This window comes from Lucilia cuprina, chromosome 6 (assembly GCF_022045245.1).
Source record: "Lucilia cuprina isolate Lc7/37 chromosome 6, ASM2204524v1, whole genome shotgun sequence".
Taxonomy (NCBI): Eukaryota; Metazoa; Arthropoda; class Insecta; order Diptera; family Calliphoridae; genus Lucilia; species Lucilia cuprina.
In genome coordinates, this window is record NC_060954.1 from 32,820,499 (window position 1) to 32,842,256 (window position 21,758).

Sequence of the window (21,758 nt, forward strand, 5' to 3'; positions counted from 1 at the left end):
ACGAATTATATAATGTCAGGCCCTTTCGTAGTACCGAAAAATTCGTATTATTGAACAACACATTTTGTATGTTTAAATTCAAATAATACACATAAAATATTGGATTTTATTTATTTTTGTTTTATTTTTCATGAAGAATTACATAACAAAAAAAGTATATTAACCCAGGAAAAAATTTAGAACTTGTTCTAAAAACAACTAGTTCAGATTCTTAAATAACAACCTTGGAACTAGTGATGTCGCAACTACTACTGGAACCCGTTCCTCGGAACATTATTATGGTTCTTAAATACTTCTAAAGAGTTTTCAAGGAATTAATTCTTTGACATTAGTTATACATTGATACTACACTAGTTCAATGGGACACATACTAGTTCCGAAACAACTTCTTAGAATCAGTTGAAAAATAAATGTCAAAAAATTAAGAATTCATAAACATATTTTTATTGAAATCTAAAACGCAGTTCCGAAGGTGACAATTTCGAACAATAATCATTGGTCTCAACGCCAAAGTAGAACGAGTTCGGGCTATAATCATGCGTTCTAGAACTAGTTATGGAACAAATACAATTTTTGCTGGATTATTTCAAATAAATTTCTTGTACATAAACAGGCATAAAAGGGACATATTTACGTATACGAATTTTTAATTTTGAAAGTATCGTGAGTCCAATGGTTGAAATGGGATATGGAAGGGTTTGAATTTTAATGTTTTTAAAAATATATGTGCCAAAAACAATTTGCATGTACATATCTGTTCTAAAATGTATTAAACATGTTCAGATTACATAAAACTTTTATTAGAAAAATGAATGGAATTTACCACATTCAAAAACAATTCTCTAATTTAAAATTTTTGTGTTAAAAACATGGAATAGTTAAAGGATCACATATAGTAATGCTTAAAACCATTGGAATGTGGAGTTATACTACTTTCAAAATTGACAGTTCATACATATATAAATAACATTTTACTTATTAGAAAATCCATAATTGATGATTGATGTTTATTACTTTGTAAAATGATTCCTTCGGCCTTTCAATAACAGCGCTTTTGAGGCTTTAATATTTTTCTGATTGGCGTTATCATCCAATTTAATTTCTTCTCTTGGGTCACACAAAACACTTGTAGTGAATACAAAAAAAACTTCTATTTTACTGAGCTAAAGGTGAATGATACGAAATAATAAATTAAAATCAGAATAAAAACTTCATTCATACGTAAATAAAACCAAAATTCCCATAAAAATGCGTTATTCGTACTATCGAACAGAAAAATTGTGACTTTATTCGTACTATAGAGCAGACAGTGCAACAATTTTGCCATTCGTATTATTGGACATTCGTAATAAAGAGGGTACGTACTATTGGACGTCCACTAGTATAAATATATACTAGTATAAATATATATTCATAGATTAGTCCCTAGACTATTAAACATGACCATAGAAAACTTATTAGGCTAGTTAATTTTTCCTGCCTTCTTCTGGACTATAGCCACTAGATAATATGTCTGTTCAATAACTAAAAGTTGTGGTGCCTTCTTAAACAAAAAGGCAGTAAGAAATTAAGCATATTTTTGAAATGTTTTTAAAATAAAAAAAAGGCTAGTAAGGTAAGTAAGGTAGTAAGGTAAGCTTAAAACTGAAAAAAATTTTAAACGTATTTCAAGTATACTTTATTAGTATTTTTATGCATATTTCAAACCCTAATAGTAATGCTAACCATTGAAAAAATTATATTACATCACCTGAAAATTAGACATTCATATATTCACTTTACCATACTATTCAATTGTATCTCAGATTATATCTCCTATATTTAAAGTTTTTTGCTCCCTTGCTGTAGAAAAAAATGTTCCGTTTTTATTTTTATAAAATAATTTATTTTTTGAAAGAAAAAAGTTAATATTTAGGAATAAATTCCTAAATCGTATGAATTTTTTAATTTTTATATTTTCAAACATTATTTAGAAGCCATGACTTAAAATATTTTAAATATATTTTTATTTTCTACTATTTAAAAAAATGTTTAAAATTTTCTTCGGAAAATTTTGTGTTTGTTTATGACTTTTAGAATAAAATCAATGAAATATGCGCGTAGTTGGCGGGATTTTATGAACAAAAGATATTTAGCTATGTTTGCTATGTTTTCCTTTTTAAGGATTTAGTTTTTCAGCATTTCAATTTATATATTTTTATTATACGCTAATATCTCTAAATTATAAGATAATAGACTTTGTTAGCAATTTGTTCATGAATATTGCAGAAAAAAAGTACAAAAGTACATTCTATAAACTTTTAATATTTTGAATGAAAATGGTTTGGGAAAAAAGTCATGTTCGATTCATACAATTTATTACAAAATTCATTCCAGTTATGTACTATTTTTTCTGCGTGCTTCAATTTCTGAAAATTAGTTATCATTTTTTGGTATTGAACAGACATATAATAATTGTCTTTAGAATAGAATAGTCGGTAACTAATCTAAATACTTGTATATGGACTAGACCCTAGTCCAATTTATGGACTAGAACATAGAAAAGTCGAAAATTCGAATAAAAAGTATTTTCGAAATAGCACATAAAAAGATCTTTAAAATTGCTTAAAAATCGATCGTATGGAAAATGTAACCCTAAAGAAGTACTCTTTTTGTTAAAAGTTATGAATGATTGTTTGTTAGGTTGTGTTCTCTTCCAGGTGAATTTGTGAAAAGTTGTTTAAAAGCGATCGAATAGAAAAAGTAATAAAGAATAAATAAAGAAGTACTCTTTTTGTTAAAAGTAATTACTGATTGTGTGGTTGTATTCTCTTGCAGGTTTCTTAATAAACAAAAAAACGAGAACAATTTGGAACAAATTAACGTATATATTTCTAAAGTATAACAAAAGGCGACAAGATTTTAAAAAAGTTAAAATTTTGGGCAAAATTTTACTTTTCTAAGGAATTTGCCCGCTAATTATATCAATTATATAAGGGTATTGTGAGCAAATTTATATTTCATTAACAAATTTAGTTATAAGTACCGATTGGTGGTAAATAAAAACTATATAATTAATATTTATAGAAAGCACAATACAAAATAATACTTTAATATAACAATTAAATACATATCATACAAATACCTATGTTTCTACAAAGAAAATAATTATCTACAATTTAAGACTAAGATTACAATACAATGATATTGCCAGTATTTAAATATATATGACATACAAGCACATTTACGATTTCATCGCAGACATAAATACACATATTTAAATTATAACTAATACTAAATAATTCCATAAAATAAAACTAATTAATTAATATTGTTAGGAAGAACAAAACATACATATATTTGTATGTGTGAATGTACATTAGACCGACTCTCAAATTGCACACAGATTCAAGATCATTTATTTTGTTTTATAATGATTTTGAAAACACTTTCAATATAGTGATGCCTGTTCTCTTAACAAAAATAAAATATAATTTTGCTTTAAACATTTAATATTTTTTTACAAAATCTGCAAAAATAACTCTGACGATAGTACGGAAATAGTTATTAATTTAAAAATTATTTAAAGAAAGTTCTTTTTAAAATCAGTTTAGCTTAGATGTGATCCTTTCTATATTACAAATCTTTTGAAAATCATTATAAAATAAAGCAAGGTAAATATAATTTTGCCTTCCATTTAAAATAAGTCAGTCTAATGTTCATACATATGTATTATTATAGATATAGATAAATTTAATTACAACTAATTTAAAGCATATTTTAAGGCTATAAAATATAATTGATAAAATTTTACTACAAGCTGAATGTTGTTCAAATATAAATTTTACGAGTTTATATTCGTATGTTAGATGAATATTAGGGTATAGCTAAAAAAATGTTTGTCACTTTATAAAAACATCAATTTATCTAATTGACGTTTTTTTGTTTTAGTTAGCCAGGGCTAAACGTTTAGTTTTAGTTAGCCAGGGCTAATGGAATTAAGTACCACAGTTGTTATTATCAAATTTTATTCATCTGATCGATTTATATGAGTTGGAACTCAATATCAGGGAGTTGATAGTTAATACATTTATAATATTAAAGCGTCTAAAGACATTTTCTATTGATATTCCTAAACATATGTTTCCCTATTGCTATAATTACCACGTAAGGATGTCACATTTTACATTTACGTATAGTAAATTTATTTCAAAACTTGTATAGATACAAAAAGGGATCATCTCAGATTAGTATATATAGGTATTAGATATTTTGTATCTGCCACAAATTTGTGGTACCGTAATATACATGAGATATCAATTATTAAAAACACAAATTCATATTGACAGAAAGGTTAACAAGAAACTATGGTAATAATAAAACAAAAAATCTTTTAAATATTCTAATACTTCTATCCGAAACAACAAAATCATTTTGATTGATTTGTTTGATTTAGAGATAACTAAATTGTATTTAACTTTACATGTAAGCCTACACGTAGGCAATAAAAAAAATAAATTTAATTTAGATTGTGGATTCGACGTTAATTGTGTATGTATTGAGAATTGGAAAAATGGTAAAATTACTGTATATTTTCCACAAAATTCAATATCTTGATAAAAAAATTTCTTTATTAATTCTTTATTATTTTTCTAAATGAAGAACATTTGTTTGCTGTTTTTTTTAACAATACTTTAGAAACATTTTAAGAATTTGTTTAAATTTTAAAAACAGAAAGATTGTTGGTTCTTGAAAATAATTATATCGCCTAAACTTCTATAACCAGTTCAGAGGAACATTATTGTGTTCAGCAATATTTATACACTAGTTCATTGGAACGTATAAATTCTGGAATTTTACTCGGTTCAACAGATATGTATATGGATATATGTATGTACATAAATTTGTTGCTAGCAAATACATACAATTTGGACCAATGTCGAAAGGTCATTTTGTTTTAATTATATTATCAATCGTTATTTATTTTTGGAAGATTTCATGTTTTTTCTCAATGTAAATATGAATTTGTTTTAAACAGGACATATCGTAAATTTCTCAAGGACAAATGTACGTATTTTAAAAGATTGAAACTACAACAAACACATAGACATAAAATAAAGCACTCAAAATCTATTTGATACATTCACACGATTATGAGAAAATGTTTATATTTTTCTATTTTTTCTTAAATAAATAAAAACGCACATAAATGCCTACAGTAATCCCTAGATTTACGGTGCCAATTTTTTTCGTTTGTTTTAATTTTAAACTTTTTGACTTTCGTCGTCTGAACGACGCACAATGTTAACCAAGGAATTGCTGTTATATTATTATACAAATAAGTATCTAGAAATACAATAAAGACATTTAAGCTAAATTGAATCTACTACAGAGATTGTTGAAAAGCACAGATATTTCAGCTTCTTAGAATGTTTATAGCATTTTTTTTATATATTTCTTACATACGATTTGTTTAACTAAAAATAAAAGCGAATTGGCGGCGGTTAGTCAAGTTGCACATCAAAAAAAGTAAAAATAATAATGTATCTGTTTACTTATGAAATAGTACTTTGAAATTGATTGTACTTCAAGTACTTTTAAGGTATTAAAGTCTATATTTAAGTTAATGATAGTGAAATGTTAGAAGAAAAAAACAAACTACTTATTTAAAAGGATTTATTTGTGAAAAGGGAAATGGAAAAGGATAGATAGAAGTAAAAATAGATAAAAACTAGACATTTCTATCAATTTAATAAAATGAAAAAAGCTAAATTGTAAAACAATTTTAGAAATGAAAATAAGAGAAAATGGATTAGAAGATAAACAGGAAGTAAATTGTTTTACGTATCTTAAGGAAAAGTAGGAAATAAAATGTTTTTAATAATAATTGTTTAGAATTTTTTGAGAGAAGGGTAGAAAAAAAGCAGAAGGGAATAAAAAACTAGGAGGAGATATGTTTCAATTGATTCTTCTACTAATTTTATTTCTTCTGCTTACCGGTTTGGCTTTAGGTTTCTGTTTGGCTTGACGTTTTGGCTTCAACATATTCCGGAATTGTGGAATTTTTGTAATCTTTACACTCTTGCCACAAAAGTGTTACACGGCGTTTTTTATACAAAAACGCCAAACAGGATACACCCTCACACCGAACACACACTCCCACGAAACGTTCGTTACGTTTCAAAAGCTAGAGATGTTGATGTTGTTGCTGTTCTAGGTCGTAGGCGTTGTAATTGTTGTTGATGATGTCGTTGTTGATTTACTGACAGATGACAGACATTTAGTCAGTATTTTACAGATGTTATTCTCAGTTAGTATTTTTTATTTATAAAATTTTTTTCTTTTGTTCTTTGGATTTTATTTTTTTTATTTTTGCAATGTTTCGTTGTATGTTTTTATAAATTTATGAATTGCGATTTATTTATTTTTTGCTATTGTTGTATTAACATTGTCTCTTGCGAATTGTTGCTATTGTTATTACTGTAACCGCCTTTCTGTTTCCTCTTGTTATACTTTCTTTTATTTATTTATTTATTTTTTATATTATGAATCCTGTTTTACTTGTTGTGAGTATTTCAATATCCTTTTCCGTATGTGTATGAAGCAATTCTTATTTTTATTTTGCGAAATTTTATTATTTTAAATTTAATATTTGGTTTTTTATCTTTATTTATGTTGCACTTGACAACAGTTGTTCTGTATTTGTCTAAATGAATATTTCCATAAAAAGAGAAAGAGAAAATTGTTGTTGAAATTGAAATCTATGTATTTTTTTATTTAAATTTCAAATTATTATAATTTTTATACTACTGTTACTATTTCAAGCTAAATAAGCATGCATAAATATGTGTAAATGTAAATTCAAACAGTCAGCCAGCCAGTGCAAATAAATATTATTAACAAAATTAAATTTGTTTAGTAATAATTTTTGATTTTATTCAGAAATAATAATGTGTAATTTTTTACTAATTTGATTAACTTTGTGTACTAATTTTATTATGTTCAACTCATGTACTACTGCAAAAGAACCTTAAAAATTAATCGACACACGATTTCAAAAGAAGAATTTAAAATTTTTATGAAAAAATTTGTACTAATATTAATATTAAAGAAATCTTATGATCTTTGCTTCAAAATAATATAATTTATTTTAATTTATCGAGATTCAAAAAATTTGGATGAATTATCAAAATTTGCCATGAAAATAAATACTTTTTTAATTTAGTTTTAAAAATGAGACTTTTTTAATTTTATTTCTTTTTAGATTTACCCTCTTATTTATAAACAACATTTTATTTAAGGTTTATAAAACCAAATTTCTATGATTTTAGTATCGTTTGTAAAAAAATGTTTGTTTATTAATAGGGTTAAGTTTATGGTCTAAGAGCGTCAAATAAATAAAAAATACAGATAAAATGAACATTTTCTCAGATTTCATTTGATAGTAATATTAGCATCATTCAATACATATAAATAAACTTTAAAGTACTTTTATAAGGACATATAAGCTGATTGTAAAAAACGGAGTATGCAGATTTGTTATAAATGATCTCTTGTTCAACATGCTATCAACATTTTTTTATTTTTTTTTTTTTTTTGAAATTGTTACATGGTGTAATAAATACCTACATACATATATACTTGCATTTACTTTAAATGACAGAAAATTTTTACCTAAATTGTTAAATAAATTTTGTCTCGTCTTGCAGAAAAGAAATCGAAAATCAATTTGTATGTCTGGGAATGATTTATAAAACGCCCATACATTATACACATACGTCGATATATACATACATCGATATCGTCCATAACATATATAGAAATAAAATCTTAATTTTTCACTTGGATCACAACCATCAAAACATTTGTGTTATGGTCAAGGAAGATTTAGCAAAAACAAGTAAGAGCGTTATTTATTCAGCTGTGTCAACCATCGATACATGAATCTAAAATTTAAAGTAAATTTTCTAAAAACGTAATCCATAATAATATCAATATGGAAGGGTCACTTAAAATTTTTTATCCTCCGTAAACATATCCAAAAAACTTCAGCGGATTAGATATTTTTAGATTAATATAAAAAATGTTTATGTCGAATTCTATGGCTATTAATGTGTAATAATGCCAGTTTTGAACTCTAAAGTCATTCTCTGAATTTGGCTCTTTATGTCTGTAATACATTTAAATTTATTTTAATGTATTGCATTTGCAAGTATTTTGTCTAAACAATTTATGGAGAAACTCGAGACAGCCCTGAGAAAATGACAGAGAAAATGACAGAACAGCCCTACCAAACATATGCTTGTCCTAGAAGGAAATCAATCATCCCTCCATAGATTACATAGAGACAGTTAGAATGATAGTCCAAACGTGTCTGTGTACGGCAATGAACCTTTTGCTTATTATTTTTTTTAATATGTAAGCATTCAATATTACGTGTAAACATCATGGAACATTAATGGCGAATGTTACATATCGTCATATGAAATCCAAAAAGTCCTAAGTTACATTTAACAAATTTAAGATTGAATGAGCCAATTTGCTTATTTGCTATCTCAAAGTATAACCTTTTTGAAGAAAAAGTTTAATAAACATTTAATAATATTAATATTAAATATTTATCTGCGCTATTATTAAATATGTAATATTCAAAGGAAATCTGCTTGAATAAATTATTATTCCATAATTTAATTAGCAACTACTATATACATATATTAAAATAATAATAAGCGTTTATCAGGAGTTTAATCACATCTCTGTCACTTATTAACGATTGTCCTGATTTTAAATAACACAATACTCGGAAGCAAGTCTAATAGAATAATCTAATATGCTTAAGATATCTTTGATCCTTAGGTAATTGATTTCAACAAACATAAAGACAGACGAATTTATCAATAAGGATTCAGAATATGTAAGTATGTTAACTTTATAGGATTGCAAAATAAATAACAAACGGAATGACAAACTCACTAAGGTGATGGATATAAAAATATTTTTTGGAAATTTATGTTCATGTTTTAATGAAAGATACACATACATACTAATGTACATATGCATGTATGTCTAACTTGTTGAAATAAATTTTCTCATTTTTACTTTTATGAGACTTGTTTGGTCAGGTGCTGTTGCCGAAAGGAATTTATCTAGAAATATACAATCAATTTATGACACAAAATTAAAAATAAAATATTTTTTTATGTTTTCACAAATAATTGCTTTCTTCTTTAATGTCTTACTAAACATATTAAGTATAACATCATTTTTCAGATTTTATAAACTTGTTCATTTGTTTTGAAATTATATTTTTCTCAGTAAGATTTATGGTTTTTATTACACTTTTGGCCCATAAAAAATATTATATAAATATTTATTATGGGTTAAGAAAGATCTTTCATTGGCTTAAGACCAACATTGTACATACAAGTAATATTGATCTAAAATTCAAAATATCTCACACCCAAAATAATAGACTTTTTTTTAATTTGTAGTAAATGAGAAAAAAACTGCACCGTTTTGGAGCTCGCATCATTTATAAAAAGAACCTAAACAACTTTTTTACACCAAAGTAACAAAAATATGTATATGCTTCTATAAACATAAATATAGGTTCTTAACCCTTGCAAGCACAAAACTAAACCGTCGGACATTTTATTGATATGAATTCACCATACACTTTATTTGACGTATATTGATCATTTTTGACGAAAAATGGAAAAAGTGTTTTCGCAGGATATTATCCTTTTTAGCATGTAGTGACATCAAATCCTAAAGACAAACGTAATTTTCTTTCGAAATAACCATTTACTGTAGCTGTGAACTCAAAATAACGCTCTTAATCGAGAAAAATGTGAAAAGAGACAGAGTTAAAGCCAAACATTTTAAACTTTTCTAAAACTGTTGGGAACAAAATCAGCATTAATTAAACAATAAAATTATTATAAATACATAAGTATGAATGTTGGTATGTAAATATAAAAGAAACATTTATGTCAACATCCACCCAACACAACTAAATACACTAGATTTTGAATGTCAATATTTGTTATACATATGCTTATACATATGTATATATGTATTCAATCCTTGTGAACAGATAAGTGTAATTATTCCATAAATGGTTCGTCATTAAAATAAGAAACTGAAAGAAATGAAAACGACAATATATAAAAAAAAAAACTGACGAAACATTTTAAAGCAATTGAAAATTTAAATATACAAATAGGAAATTTCATGCCAAGTGACCCAACTCAAAAAATCGATTTTGACAATTTGTAAACATAGAAACTGATTCAGCACGAATATGATCAATCCAAAAGTAGTTAATTAAGCAATGAGAGATTGGGAGATATTCTTAAAACCTTTCAGAACTTGTAGAAGAATATTGCTACCAATAATAAGTCAACGTGGCTAGGTTAATGAAAATCCGTATCAGCGAGTTCAAATGTTGGTAAAGCGCGGGTTATTTTTGGAACCACATTTGCCTGAGCGTATATCTATTAAAGATAGAATCTTTAAATTTTACATTTGGAGAATAACGGGTGGACTGGGGCGGCTTGGCCCCACATATATAAATTAAATACAAAATTTCGTATATCTTGGAAACTATTAGATTATTAAAATTTTTCTTAGATATAAAAAATTTGGCGATGTAGATATGTAACATATTGTTAATCTGGAAAACTATTGCAGTGAGAATTTTTTTAGGGTAGCAAAGCACACTTGGTATAGCTAATAATAAACTGCAAATTTTTTGTAGCATTCAGTTATAAAAAACGTAAACTTTTAGTTACGACGGTCTTAAAGTAAATGAGTGATATGTACAGTATGTCAACGATAATATACGAGACGAGCATGTAGGATTTTTGCATACAATACAATGAACAGAGATTTTAAAAGGACATTAAACAACAATAACAAACACATGATTTTTTAAATCATTTAACAATGTACAAAATAAACAGAAATATTTAATAAATAGCTAAAGAAAAAGCTTTACGAAAAATTATTACGAAAAAAATTGATTAATTATTTGGTTTTATTTTGTTAGTGAAATAAATTTAAAAATTTGCTTATAACTAATCTACAATTTAACGCAAAGCCTTTGTACACCCTTTTGTGTTATCAACAAAGAACTTTATACATATAATCATGTTCCTTTGAACACAAAGCAAAATAAATACCTACAATAAAGCTGTAAAAGGCATCAAAGAAAAACTCAAGCAAAGAAAAACGAAAAATTTAATAAACGAAACAAACGATAATAAACGCTTCTTACCTTTTTAGGTTTCTTTAATGAAACAGTACGGGAATACTGATGATAGACCTGAACATGATTTGATGTAAATTTGCCCAACATGGGGAAGTCCTTTAATTGATTTCGTTCTCCTTCTCAAAATAAGCGATAATAAAGTTTCAATAATAAATTGGTTGATATTCTTAAAATGTCTGCAAAGAAAACAAAAAAGAATGAAAACAAAAGAATTTATTATTATTTTACATCAAAAATAATTTTTTCTTAACTAGGGAAAATTAACATCATCATCAACATTCGTTCAGTAAAAGATGAATAGAGAGTCATTTGTAGAACAATAGAATTAATTCAGAAACATTTAGTTGAAACAGTAACTGTTTGATGCTGATAAGATGAGAATAAATCTGACTGTGGCATCCATATTATACTTTTTAAAGCCGTCTTAACTTGTGAATAATGTTGCCATAATTTGCACATACATAGATCAAAACACACACACATAGAAGAGCATAATGTTAAAAAGGCTTATGATACCATTCATTATTGGCTTCTACAGTATTTGCTTTACCCAAATAAGCTGCTAGGTTCTCAGGGAATTTAGTAAAATAATATATTAATTTGACAGGTTTTTGTTTAATTAGGTTTTCCAATAAAGAATTTCATGAGAAAGCAATAATGAATTAAATTGACTTTCCGATGTTTTGAATGTTTTATGTTCATATACTACTAGCTACTCCCAGTGTGATTGCTACCCTTAAAGCAAAATTCTCGATTTTGATAATTCAGTTCATAATATGTTTCCAGATATAATTTTTACATATGGGAGATGCCACGGAAATTATTACAAGTTCGTCAATATTTCCAAACTTTTATTAAGAATATTCTAATAGTTTTCCGGATATACAAAATTCGATATTTAATTCATATAATTATCTTAAGTAGGCAAGAAATATTGGAGAAAAGTGTAAGTAGTTACTTTTTTGGTGAATAATTACTTATTTCTGTTAGACGATGACCGACTTTTCCGGATTTAGAACAGGTTTTACAGTTATTATTTATGTTTGCTAGCATATAGTAGTATATAGCCGAAACTGATTGTCAAGGACCAAAGTCTCCTGTCAAAGACCAAACTTGTGAGAATGTTTAAGTAGAAGCACAAAAATAAACACAATTGTTCAAAAGGTACTAAATAAAAAATGTATTTTTTTAACGTTATTTTTTTTTGTGTGTTATAAAGGGGATTTTATATACTAGTAAATTAAAATATTAGTTAATTAATCTTTTGAAAAGATATTTTATCATAAATGTATTATAAACACTTCTTTTTGTTATTTTTTTCTGCACTAATGCAAATTGAAAAAAAGTTATGAAAATATTTTTTTTAATTTTTAATACGAAAATGTAGAACTTTTCTTTTTGTAGTTTTAATTAAAATTAAATGTCAAAGAATAAAAAGTTTTTTTCGTTTGTAATATATAAATTATTTTCGGGGTATTAAATAGATGAAAAGTGTCGCAAAAGTAATAAACATTGAGTTTAATTGATAAGAAAAACTATTAAGGCTAATATCATCGCAATTTTGAGAAGAAATTTTTAAGGATTGTGAGTGCGTTTAGCTTTTACAAGTTTGTTTTTATTCTCTCAGAGCTCGTCTGTGTGAAGAAAATAAAAATTTTTGTTTGACAACTGCTTCAGTTTCGCCTATATGTACTACTATATGTTTGCTAGCCTATTCTCTTTCTCAATGTCCAATTCAAAAGTAATTTTATCATTATATCTGGTGTGGTTTCTATACAAATGTAATTATCAACATTTTTTTAAAAAACTTCCAAAACTACTAAGGCTAGAAACACTATCTAATTCCTTATTGGACATACATTATAGACAATTGACTATAAATTCTATTCAAAAAAATTACATTATGTTATTGATAACGACAACTCATTACCAAGTAATGTAAGAAAGACTGCATTACCTACAATACTCGTTAACAAATTTTGAAAATATTTTACTAGAATGCTTTAATTTAACGCTTTAATTTTGACTGATTTTTGTTCCTATAATACTTGTTTATGACGAATTTTATCGTTATACTCTCGATATTATTTAGTCATATTTGGATGTTGGAGCCTTTTTTTCTTTTTCTGGCTTTTTGGGTAGGTCAATCTGATTAGATTTTAGGTTATTTAAATATGTCATATTATGATCAAATATAGTCATAATATTAAAAATAATTTTTTAAATAATTAATTAATTGTCTAAAGCTTGTGATATTATAACATTATCAAACGTGATCGAAATATATTATGTATCAATCATATTATGGTCAATATTAATTATATTACAATACAAGGTTTTCATATTATTTTAAATGTCTTTTTATAATGAAATAACGTTCAAAAGCCTCACAAACTGTAAATTTTTGATTTTATATTGAATTTGTCACAGATTATATACGATTTTACTCCCACAACAGCGATACATTTGATCGTATATTGAACTGATGATTTTAAACTAAATTTTCTCGTCTTAATAATGCAGATAACTATTTGTGCAAAGGATTTTTATTATACAAATTCGGGCTGATTTATAATAGTTTAAATATACATAGTCCTTACATAGTTTAATCTAACCAAGTGTTAATGTAGTAATTGAAAACTTGCAGGCAATCAATATTCTTGCCAGTCTTACAACATTTAAATGTTCATAGATTGTACCAATAAACAGGAAATTAAACTTTGAACCTAATAAAGTTTTTACATATCATAAGTTCACTCTTGTGCTAAAAGCCACACAAATATTTATGAACATCAACGAATATTAGATTTTGAAAATTTAAAAAAAATAAAAATAAAGAAACAAGGTACAATTTTATACATATATGACTTAAAACTCTGTGCCTGCAATTGAGAGCTAAAAATACAAAGTTGCTGTAATCAAAAAAGAAAATTTCGTAAATATTAAATTAATTGAAGGTCGCGTAATTCATGGTTAAATTGTGGAAAATAAAAATGTTTATAAACATGTCACATTTTCACATAGAAATTTATGAAATAAATATGGCAAACAAAAACATATAAAACAAGAAAAAAATCAATGGCCTTTGCTTGATACCAAAAAGCATGAAATATTTTTAAAGCCTTTATTATATGGGCTTTAAATTTATAACCGATTACACAGGCCAACGAAATGAAGATCTATTAAAACTTTTAAAACCAATAGAACTTGTTGTACTTTTATCTGCTAAAACCAATCTGATATTAATTTTTTTATAAAATAAAAATATATATTTTGAAAATATATGCATACACGCACTTCAACAAATCAAAAGGAGTGGGAAAGTGCAGTCGTACATGGCCGACCTATATACACGTTTAAGCAATTTATAGAGAAAAATAAAAACTGGAGTTATGTGGCGACTAGAGTCAAATATGGAACGATCCTTATAAAATTCAAGAGTGTGATTTTAATTCATATAAAACTTATTTATGCCAAATTTTATCTTTGTACTACTGATAAGAGGTGAGTTCAGGACGTTTAAGTGTTTTTCTGAAATTAAACTTTGAACTAGGGTCCTATCGTTATGAAAATCGGCATAAAGGTTTAGGCTTATAAACATTTTAGATCTGACGATTTTTGAAGGGATAGCATTATAATTAACAGAATTATGAGCTAAAAAGTGATATTTTCGTGTCCGTTTGTATGGCGGCGAGGTGTAAAAATAGACCAATTTCAAAAATTTTCAACAGTCTTCGTGTTTGGTGCTACAAAAGATCATACCAAATTTTGTTGAATTACCTTCAAAAGTGCAGAAGTTATAAGGGTTTTATTTTTTTAGTCGTGGTTTACCTTTTCATGGAATTGCCCATATTTAAATTTTTGTTACTATTAGTTTTATTCATTATACTCTCAAATATTTATGATTTCATTTATAAATATTATTTTATAAAATCTAAGTAAATTTTTTTTTAAATAAAGTAGTGTTCAAATGAAAAACCAAATTTTCATGAAGAAATCTTCAAAATGAATATTTTAAGTACCTGTTCAACAAAAAATAAATAAAATACTTGAATTCCTAGAGAAATATTAAAATATCTGTACAAAAATTCATAGACAACGAATGCATTCAATATGAAGGGGAGTGAGGTGAAAATAGCTCATAAATTTAATGAAAGAAAAATCTTGAATATTATAGAGCGTGTTGTTATTTGAGTGTAGCTACTTGTTAGCTTTTTCCATAAAATGAAATTTTCTTCTGAAATTTTCTTTAATTTCTTGTTGCTTTTCTTTTCTTCATTATCGACTTGTTGTTTTGCTCCACGTAAGAGTTTCATTCATTATTGTGACCTTGCTTAAACTTTAATTGCATAGACGACTTGATAATAAGGTTAAATAAACGTACACACAAGTAGCTGTACATACGCATTAATACCCTGCAGTGCTATTCTAAAAGATTTTGTAATTCATATTAGTCCTTTAGTTTCTTGCTTTGCACATTTATCTACACACAAAAATACAATGTTGGAATAGCTAAAACTGGACTGTAAATATTGTCATTCGAGGTCGTAGTATCATGGATTGCAGGGTGTATGTAGCTAGTACACAAGTAAACAAACAAATAGAAAATGATATTAAATCAAACATAAAGGAAGTGTACTAAAGCTGCTTAAGATACTTGTATAAAAGAAGGAAATGTGACATACCACATACATACATATATACATATAAAAAGAATACGCGGAGATATTCATATTAGTACATTAGGGTGCCGCCGTTTGTTCTTATATACTTATGTTCCCACCGAAAAGTTAAGATTCTAATATATCATTTTTCGAAATTTTCCCAGCATTAAAAGTTTTGTAAGATGAGTCAAAGGATTAAAGGATATTTTTTTTTTCACAACACATTTCATGTCATATCAAACCCTTATGTGAGATTGCAAAGTATTAAAAAAATAAAATTTCCGAAAATTTGTTTGGTTTTTTAAAGTTTTAGATAAAACCTTTTGATATACACCCAGCAAAAATAAAACGAAATACAAAATAGAATAACATTTATCACCACTTTAAAAGTAGCACCAAAAAAGCAAAAAAAATTTAATTTAATTTTTAAATATACGTACATTTTTTGTACTGAAATTTTTTTAATTAAACCAATTTTATTTTGTAGATAATTGATAAATGCTTGTATAAATATTTATTTATGTTAAAATTATTTGAGTAAAGTTTGTTATATTCTATAATACTAGAATTTCACTTCATAATAACTTTCAAAAAAAACAAAAAAAAACATAGAAATTGCTTCCTGAGTATGACTTCAGACGTAATAAATTTGGAATTAAATAAAAAGGACATCCCTCCTATGACAAGCCTGTGTTAAAATCATAACTTCTTCAGGAATTTTTCAGTACATCCATGGAGTAAATTCTACTTCTTCGCATCTTTGGAGGTTCTTTCTTTGCTGGGAATGTATAATATTGTGGTCAAAAATTAATCAGACACTTTACTACCCTAATGTACATATGTACATATATCGACGTGTTTTATTGGAATAACTCTATAAGAGTAGATAGTAGGGTGATATAATATTTAATTGATTTTAGAAATCTGTTTGTATTAAACATTTTATAATGTATGGATAGGTATTTATAATTGGGTTTCACATAAAAATTCATCAAAATTTGCACTAAATTGGAAACAAATTTATTTAATACCTGTAAACAAAGAAATTGACCACCCTAATAAATAGGAATTCCCTCATATGCGATATATTTCGTTAGTATTATATTTCAGACACGTAGTATGTGCCATTCACTCACACAAACATCATCATTTCAGTGTGAAAATATCGGTAAATAAAGTTGGAAACATTTTAGTTATTTTAAACATTTCATTCAACTCGCACTAGTAGAATAATTTTCTTCTATTTCCTAGTTATTTGCTGTACTTTGTAGAAAAAAAAAATTGTGTAGTTCATTCCCAGAATATTAACGTGTTAAGTGTATCTTCATTAGATTTTGAGAGCTTTTAGTATTCATATACACATGTATTTATTTGTTCTTAAGTTTATATAGTGTAAAATTATTGAGATATTTTCATTAAAATGCATTCGGTAATGCATTTCAAAACATTATTTGCAAACATTTTATATCACAATTTTTATTAAATGGCATGTATGAATGTTTTGGGAGTAATTACATGCTAAATTTGTCGGGAATATAGAGCTCTTTTAGTTATATTTTGTAAATTCAGAATATAAATGTCAAGTAGGCGAGGTGGCAGACACATTTATAAATTATGTTTTAAAAGTAGCATATCTCAAAAACTGCAACAGAGTCCCCAATTTGTATATACACATTTTTGACTTTCATTTGATCATTTGAAGACGAAATAAGCTATTACTTAGAGTCCTTAATTGATCATAACTTCCATATGAATTAAATAAAAATTCGTGTAAATGGAAAACCATTAGAAATAAAATCTTCAAATTTTATATGGGAAACATTGACATGCAAATTAACAATTTAAAGAAAATATGGCAGGTCTATTTAGCAAAAGGTGCCACGCCTATATACGAAGTAAATAAACAATTTCGTATATCTGGGAAATTTTTTGAGCTAGAATGATTAAATTTTTAACAACTACTTTATAATCCAAGTGAACATTTGAAACATGTATGTATACAACCGACTCAAAAAATGAGAGAAGTTTCAAGGGGTATTTTATTTCCACACCACTTAAGTAGGAAGGGTTTCTGCTCACATCCACCTTAAAGAATATCAATCGTTTTTTGAGACGATTTAGCTACTCAATGAAATTTGGTAAATGGTTTTCTAATGTCCGAGGAATGGTGTTTATTAAAAATAGTAAAGATCGGTCTATTATTTCGCCTAGCCCCCATACAACTGATGATCCGGATTATGGATTTTGTATTCATAACTTTGTTGAATATACTAGTATCTAGACACAAATACCACTACAGAAAATGATATAATATACATTGTTTATATGTATATGTAGTATTTAGAATTGTTTGTTCTTCTCATGCAAATATTGAACTTTATTGTTTTGTCAAACTTTTAACAAAACCAATTTTTTTATTACTATAAAACCAAAAACAAAATAATTATTGAATTTCATAATGTCAACCACTATCGTACAGTAAAAATAAAATGTTTTTTATATATTCTCAATACGGAGGTACTTTGAAATTTAGTGCTATCAACCCACACGTAACATGTTGCAAGTAAAGCCCATTATTGGTGATACGAAATTTATTATTTTAATGGACTATTAAACAAAACTAATAACTTTGCATATGAAAAAAAAAACTAAAGGAAGGAAGGAAGGAAGACTTACAATAAATAAGAGCTCACATGCAGATTTGAACAACAATGAATTTGTATTGAATGAAAAAATAAAAAAATAGGAAACAAATAACAGTAAACAAGAAATTTGTATCTGCAACATTCTGATATTCTATACACTAGATTGCACCCAAATTAAGAGTTTTTTTTTAGAATTTAAATTATAACTTTAATGTTTAATATTTAAAAATGGGTTTTATTTTTAACGATTAAAGTTATTTTATCAATTATATTTTAAAATTAATTTTAATTTAATTTTAGTTACGTAAAAAAGAAATTTTGTTCTATTTATATAAATGGTGTCATCCTAATGTACGCCATTTTATAAAAGTATCGAAAAGCAATCATTTTTATACCTTGAATGAATGGATAAAGGGAAATACAAATTGCCAACAGGTGATATGGCCACAGAATGGCAGTATGAAATTCTATACTCCATTTCTGCGAATGAATTTATAGTTGACAAAAATATATTTTGTATTTGTAGTCATAGTTAGAAAAATTGTTATCATATTCACTTCATGCGTTCTTAAGCAAAAAAAAAAAGATTTCGTGACTCCTTTAAATTGATAAAACTAAAAACAAAAATACTTTCGTATAAACCATTAGCATTTTTAAATCAAATAATTTGAAAACCACGACTCGGATAAAAGGCTGTGCATTTCATTAACAAAATCGGTTGATCTAAATTCAAGATTTTTTTAATGCACTTGAATTCTTAAATGAGGAATTTAGTGACAAGTGACCCAACTTTAGCTCCACCGTCACCCAACTTTAGCACTCGGTTAAGAGCCGCCGGACCTGGGGGAGTTCAAAATTGTACATTTTAGTCATACAGGGTTAAGTTGAAAGATAGCTATTTCTTCATTTTTCCAAAAGAAAATAATCTAAGTCCGACAGTTCTTGATCGAGAGAGCTAAAATTCTGTTTCTATATACTAACCTTGGTGAAAATTTCACCCACATCGATTTTTTGTGTTGGGTTACTTGATCCTAAATTGCCCAAATATTTAAGAGATTTATTGAATTATTGCAAGTACGAATGATTATATGAATGAATAATAGTTGTATGTAATACTCTCTTTTGTTTTATTAAAACCTAATGACGCGTCATGACAGATGAAATAAATTTTCAAGTTGTGTATGTTTATTAGAGTGCTCCAAGCTTGTATGAAGGGAAAAAAAATTATCCAATTTTTCCTCTGCATTTGTTCTATGTCTAGAAAAACTATGTCCTGCAAAAAAAATTAAACTGATAGAACAACGTTAACAGGTGTCGTAAGGGGGAAAATCGATTTTCCCCATTGTTTGGAATGAAATTTGGACATTTAGTAATACATTTTGAACATTTTTGTAAAGGAATCGCAATCTACACAGATAAGTGAATAAAATGACGAAAAAATTAAATCAAGAATTCTTACAGTTAAGCTGACCTGCGATTTGAACTCTGCGCATTTCAGGAAAATCGCATTTTTGGAAAATTTTAAAGAATACTTATTAATTCTTTACTTGTGTTTAAACATAAGACTTCATATATTTAAATATTTGATGTGATAGATATTACGATTCAGAGGTGCTAAATCTTTTAGAAACTTCTATATTTCTCAAATATCTGATAAAATTAAGAGTCCAGATTTGGATTCAGCGGTGCTTTTGGTTTGGCTGTGTTATCATATGCCACTCTACTTTCTAACCTGTTGATTTTCCTTTCCTCTATTAATACACCCTTCAGTGTTATATGTAATTTCGCCAATCAGACATTTACTTTTCAGCATTAAAAATATTTTTTTAGGACTAGCCTAGTACACATAAATCAACATTTTTATTTATATATATATTTTGTATTCAAATTGAACGCATAAGATGAAAGTGTTTAAAATGTGTTACACTCAATTTCTATGAGATAAATAAACACTTTCGTATACATTTTCTTTCATATATATTTCATTCTAAACTTGTCAGTTTTGTGTTAAATACTCGTTAGTATATTTTAGTGGTCACAAACTTGACCCATTGCAGTCGAAGGAAAAGAAAATATTTAATAATGAAATCATGCGGAAAAGTTTAATGTCAGAACTTAAGGTCAGAACTAAATAAACATACACTGGAACAATTTTAACCACAATAACAATTTCAGGTTTATAGTTTTAGAAAGCTGGGATATGTAACACCCAAAAAAACATTTAAGTTTTCCACATTTTGTGAAGATTGGCCCATAATTTATCACATCTTCATTAAAAACATTTTACCATTTCAACTTATTTACTATTTCTATTTTTCTCATATCATCACCTCACGCATCCTTAATTCCAATATCTTACTGGAAAACGAATAAATCTATTTTATATAATTGGCATAATTTGTACAAGTTTCTATAAATAAACTTATACTTGTTTCATTTCTTTCAACTCGATTTTAATAGTTAGAGGCCCATTGGAGAATCATACAAAAAAATGTTATTTATACATTTCTGCTCACATTATTGTAAAAAAAATATATTTTGTAAAGAAAATTCTTAGAATTTTTCAAAAGATGAAAAGTATAATTAAACAGCTCGTTTTTAACAAAACATCTTATTTTTAACAGGAGAAAGTCTTATTTGTTTAGAAATCCTTAAGAATTCTTTTGTACTCCAGCAAACTTACTCCCTTCTGACTTTTCTTTTACTAATCTTTTGGATTTGTAATAGTTTTTGTATTTAGTTGTTGCTGTTGTTGCCATTCTATAGCATGTTGCTTGTGATAAATTCTTGAAATTTTTACATTATCTTAAAAAACATAAAATAGAAAAAAAACTTGAAACATTTGAAAAATATTTTAAGAACCTACACAGACAAAATGGATTTAATAACATTTAATGCTGGTATTTTTATTTCGGATTTTCCGTTATACATTTCATTTGATTCGGCTCAATGCGAAATTTAAAAATAAACGTTAACAAAAGACTTTAGTTTAGGGTTTTGATCAAAAGGCTAATGTAAATATTGTGTTACGAATGAAATGAAAAGTATATCTATTGTTATTGTAAATGTATGTGGTAGGTTATTGTAAATAGATTTCTTTATTATGCCATAGTATATAAAAACAGTGTTTTGTGATTTTCAGGAAATGTTTTTACGCCGAAATACGTTTGATAAAGTTCTAATAAAAGTTTAGTTCGA

General features: G+C 26.4%; 1 protein-coding gene across 8 annotated transcripts in view; it reads right to left on the minus strand.

Annotated features, from left to right (window-relative positions):
• LOC111675331 (transient receptor potential cation channel trpm) overlaps positions 1–21,758 on the minus strand; it is a 178,842-nt gene that overhangs the window by 85,275 nt on the left and 71,809 nt on the right. For 6 of the 8 annotated variants that reach the window (XM_046955460.1, XM_046955458.1, XM_046955463.1 and 3 more), the window contains 2 exons: positions 11,258–11,427; positions 5,977–6,685 (listed from right to left, as the gene is read on the minus strand). In XM_046955460.1, coding sequence (XP_046811416.1) covers positions 5,977–6,024 — 48 coding nt within the window. In that variant the 5' untranslated portion in view covers positions 6,025–6,685; positions 11,258–11,427. The remainder of the gene's footprint in view (positions 1–5,976; positions 6,686–11,257; positions 11,428–21,758) is intronic. The other 2 variants (XM_046955462.1, XM_046955466.1) reach the window with 1 other exon arrangement.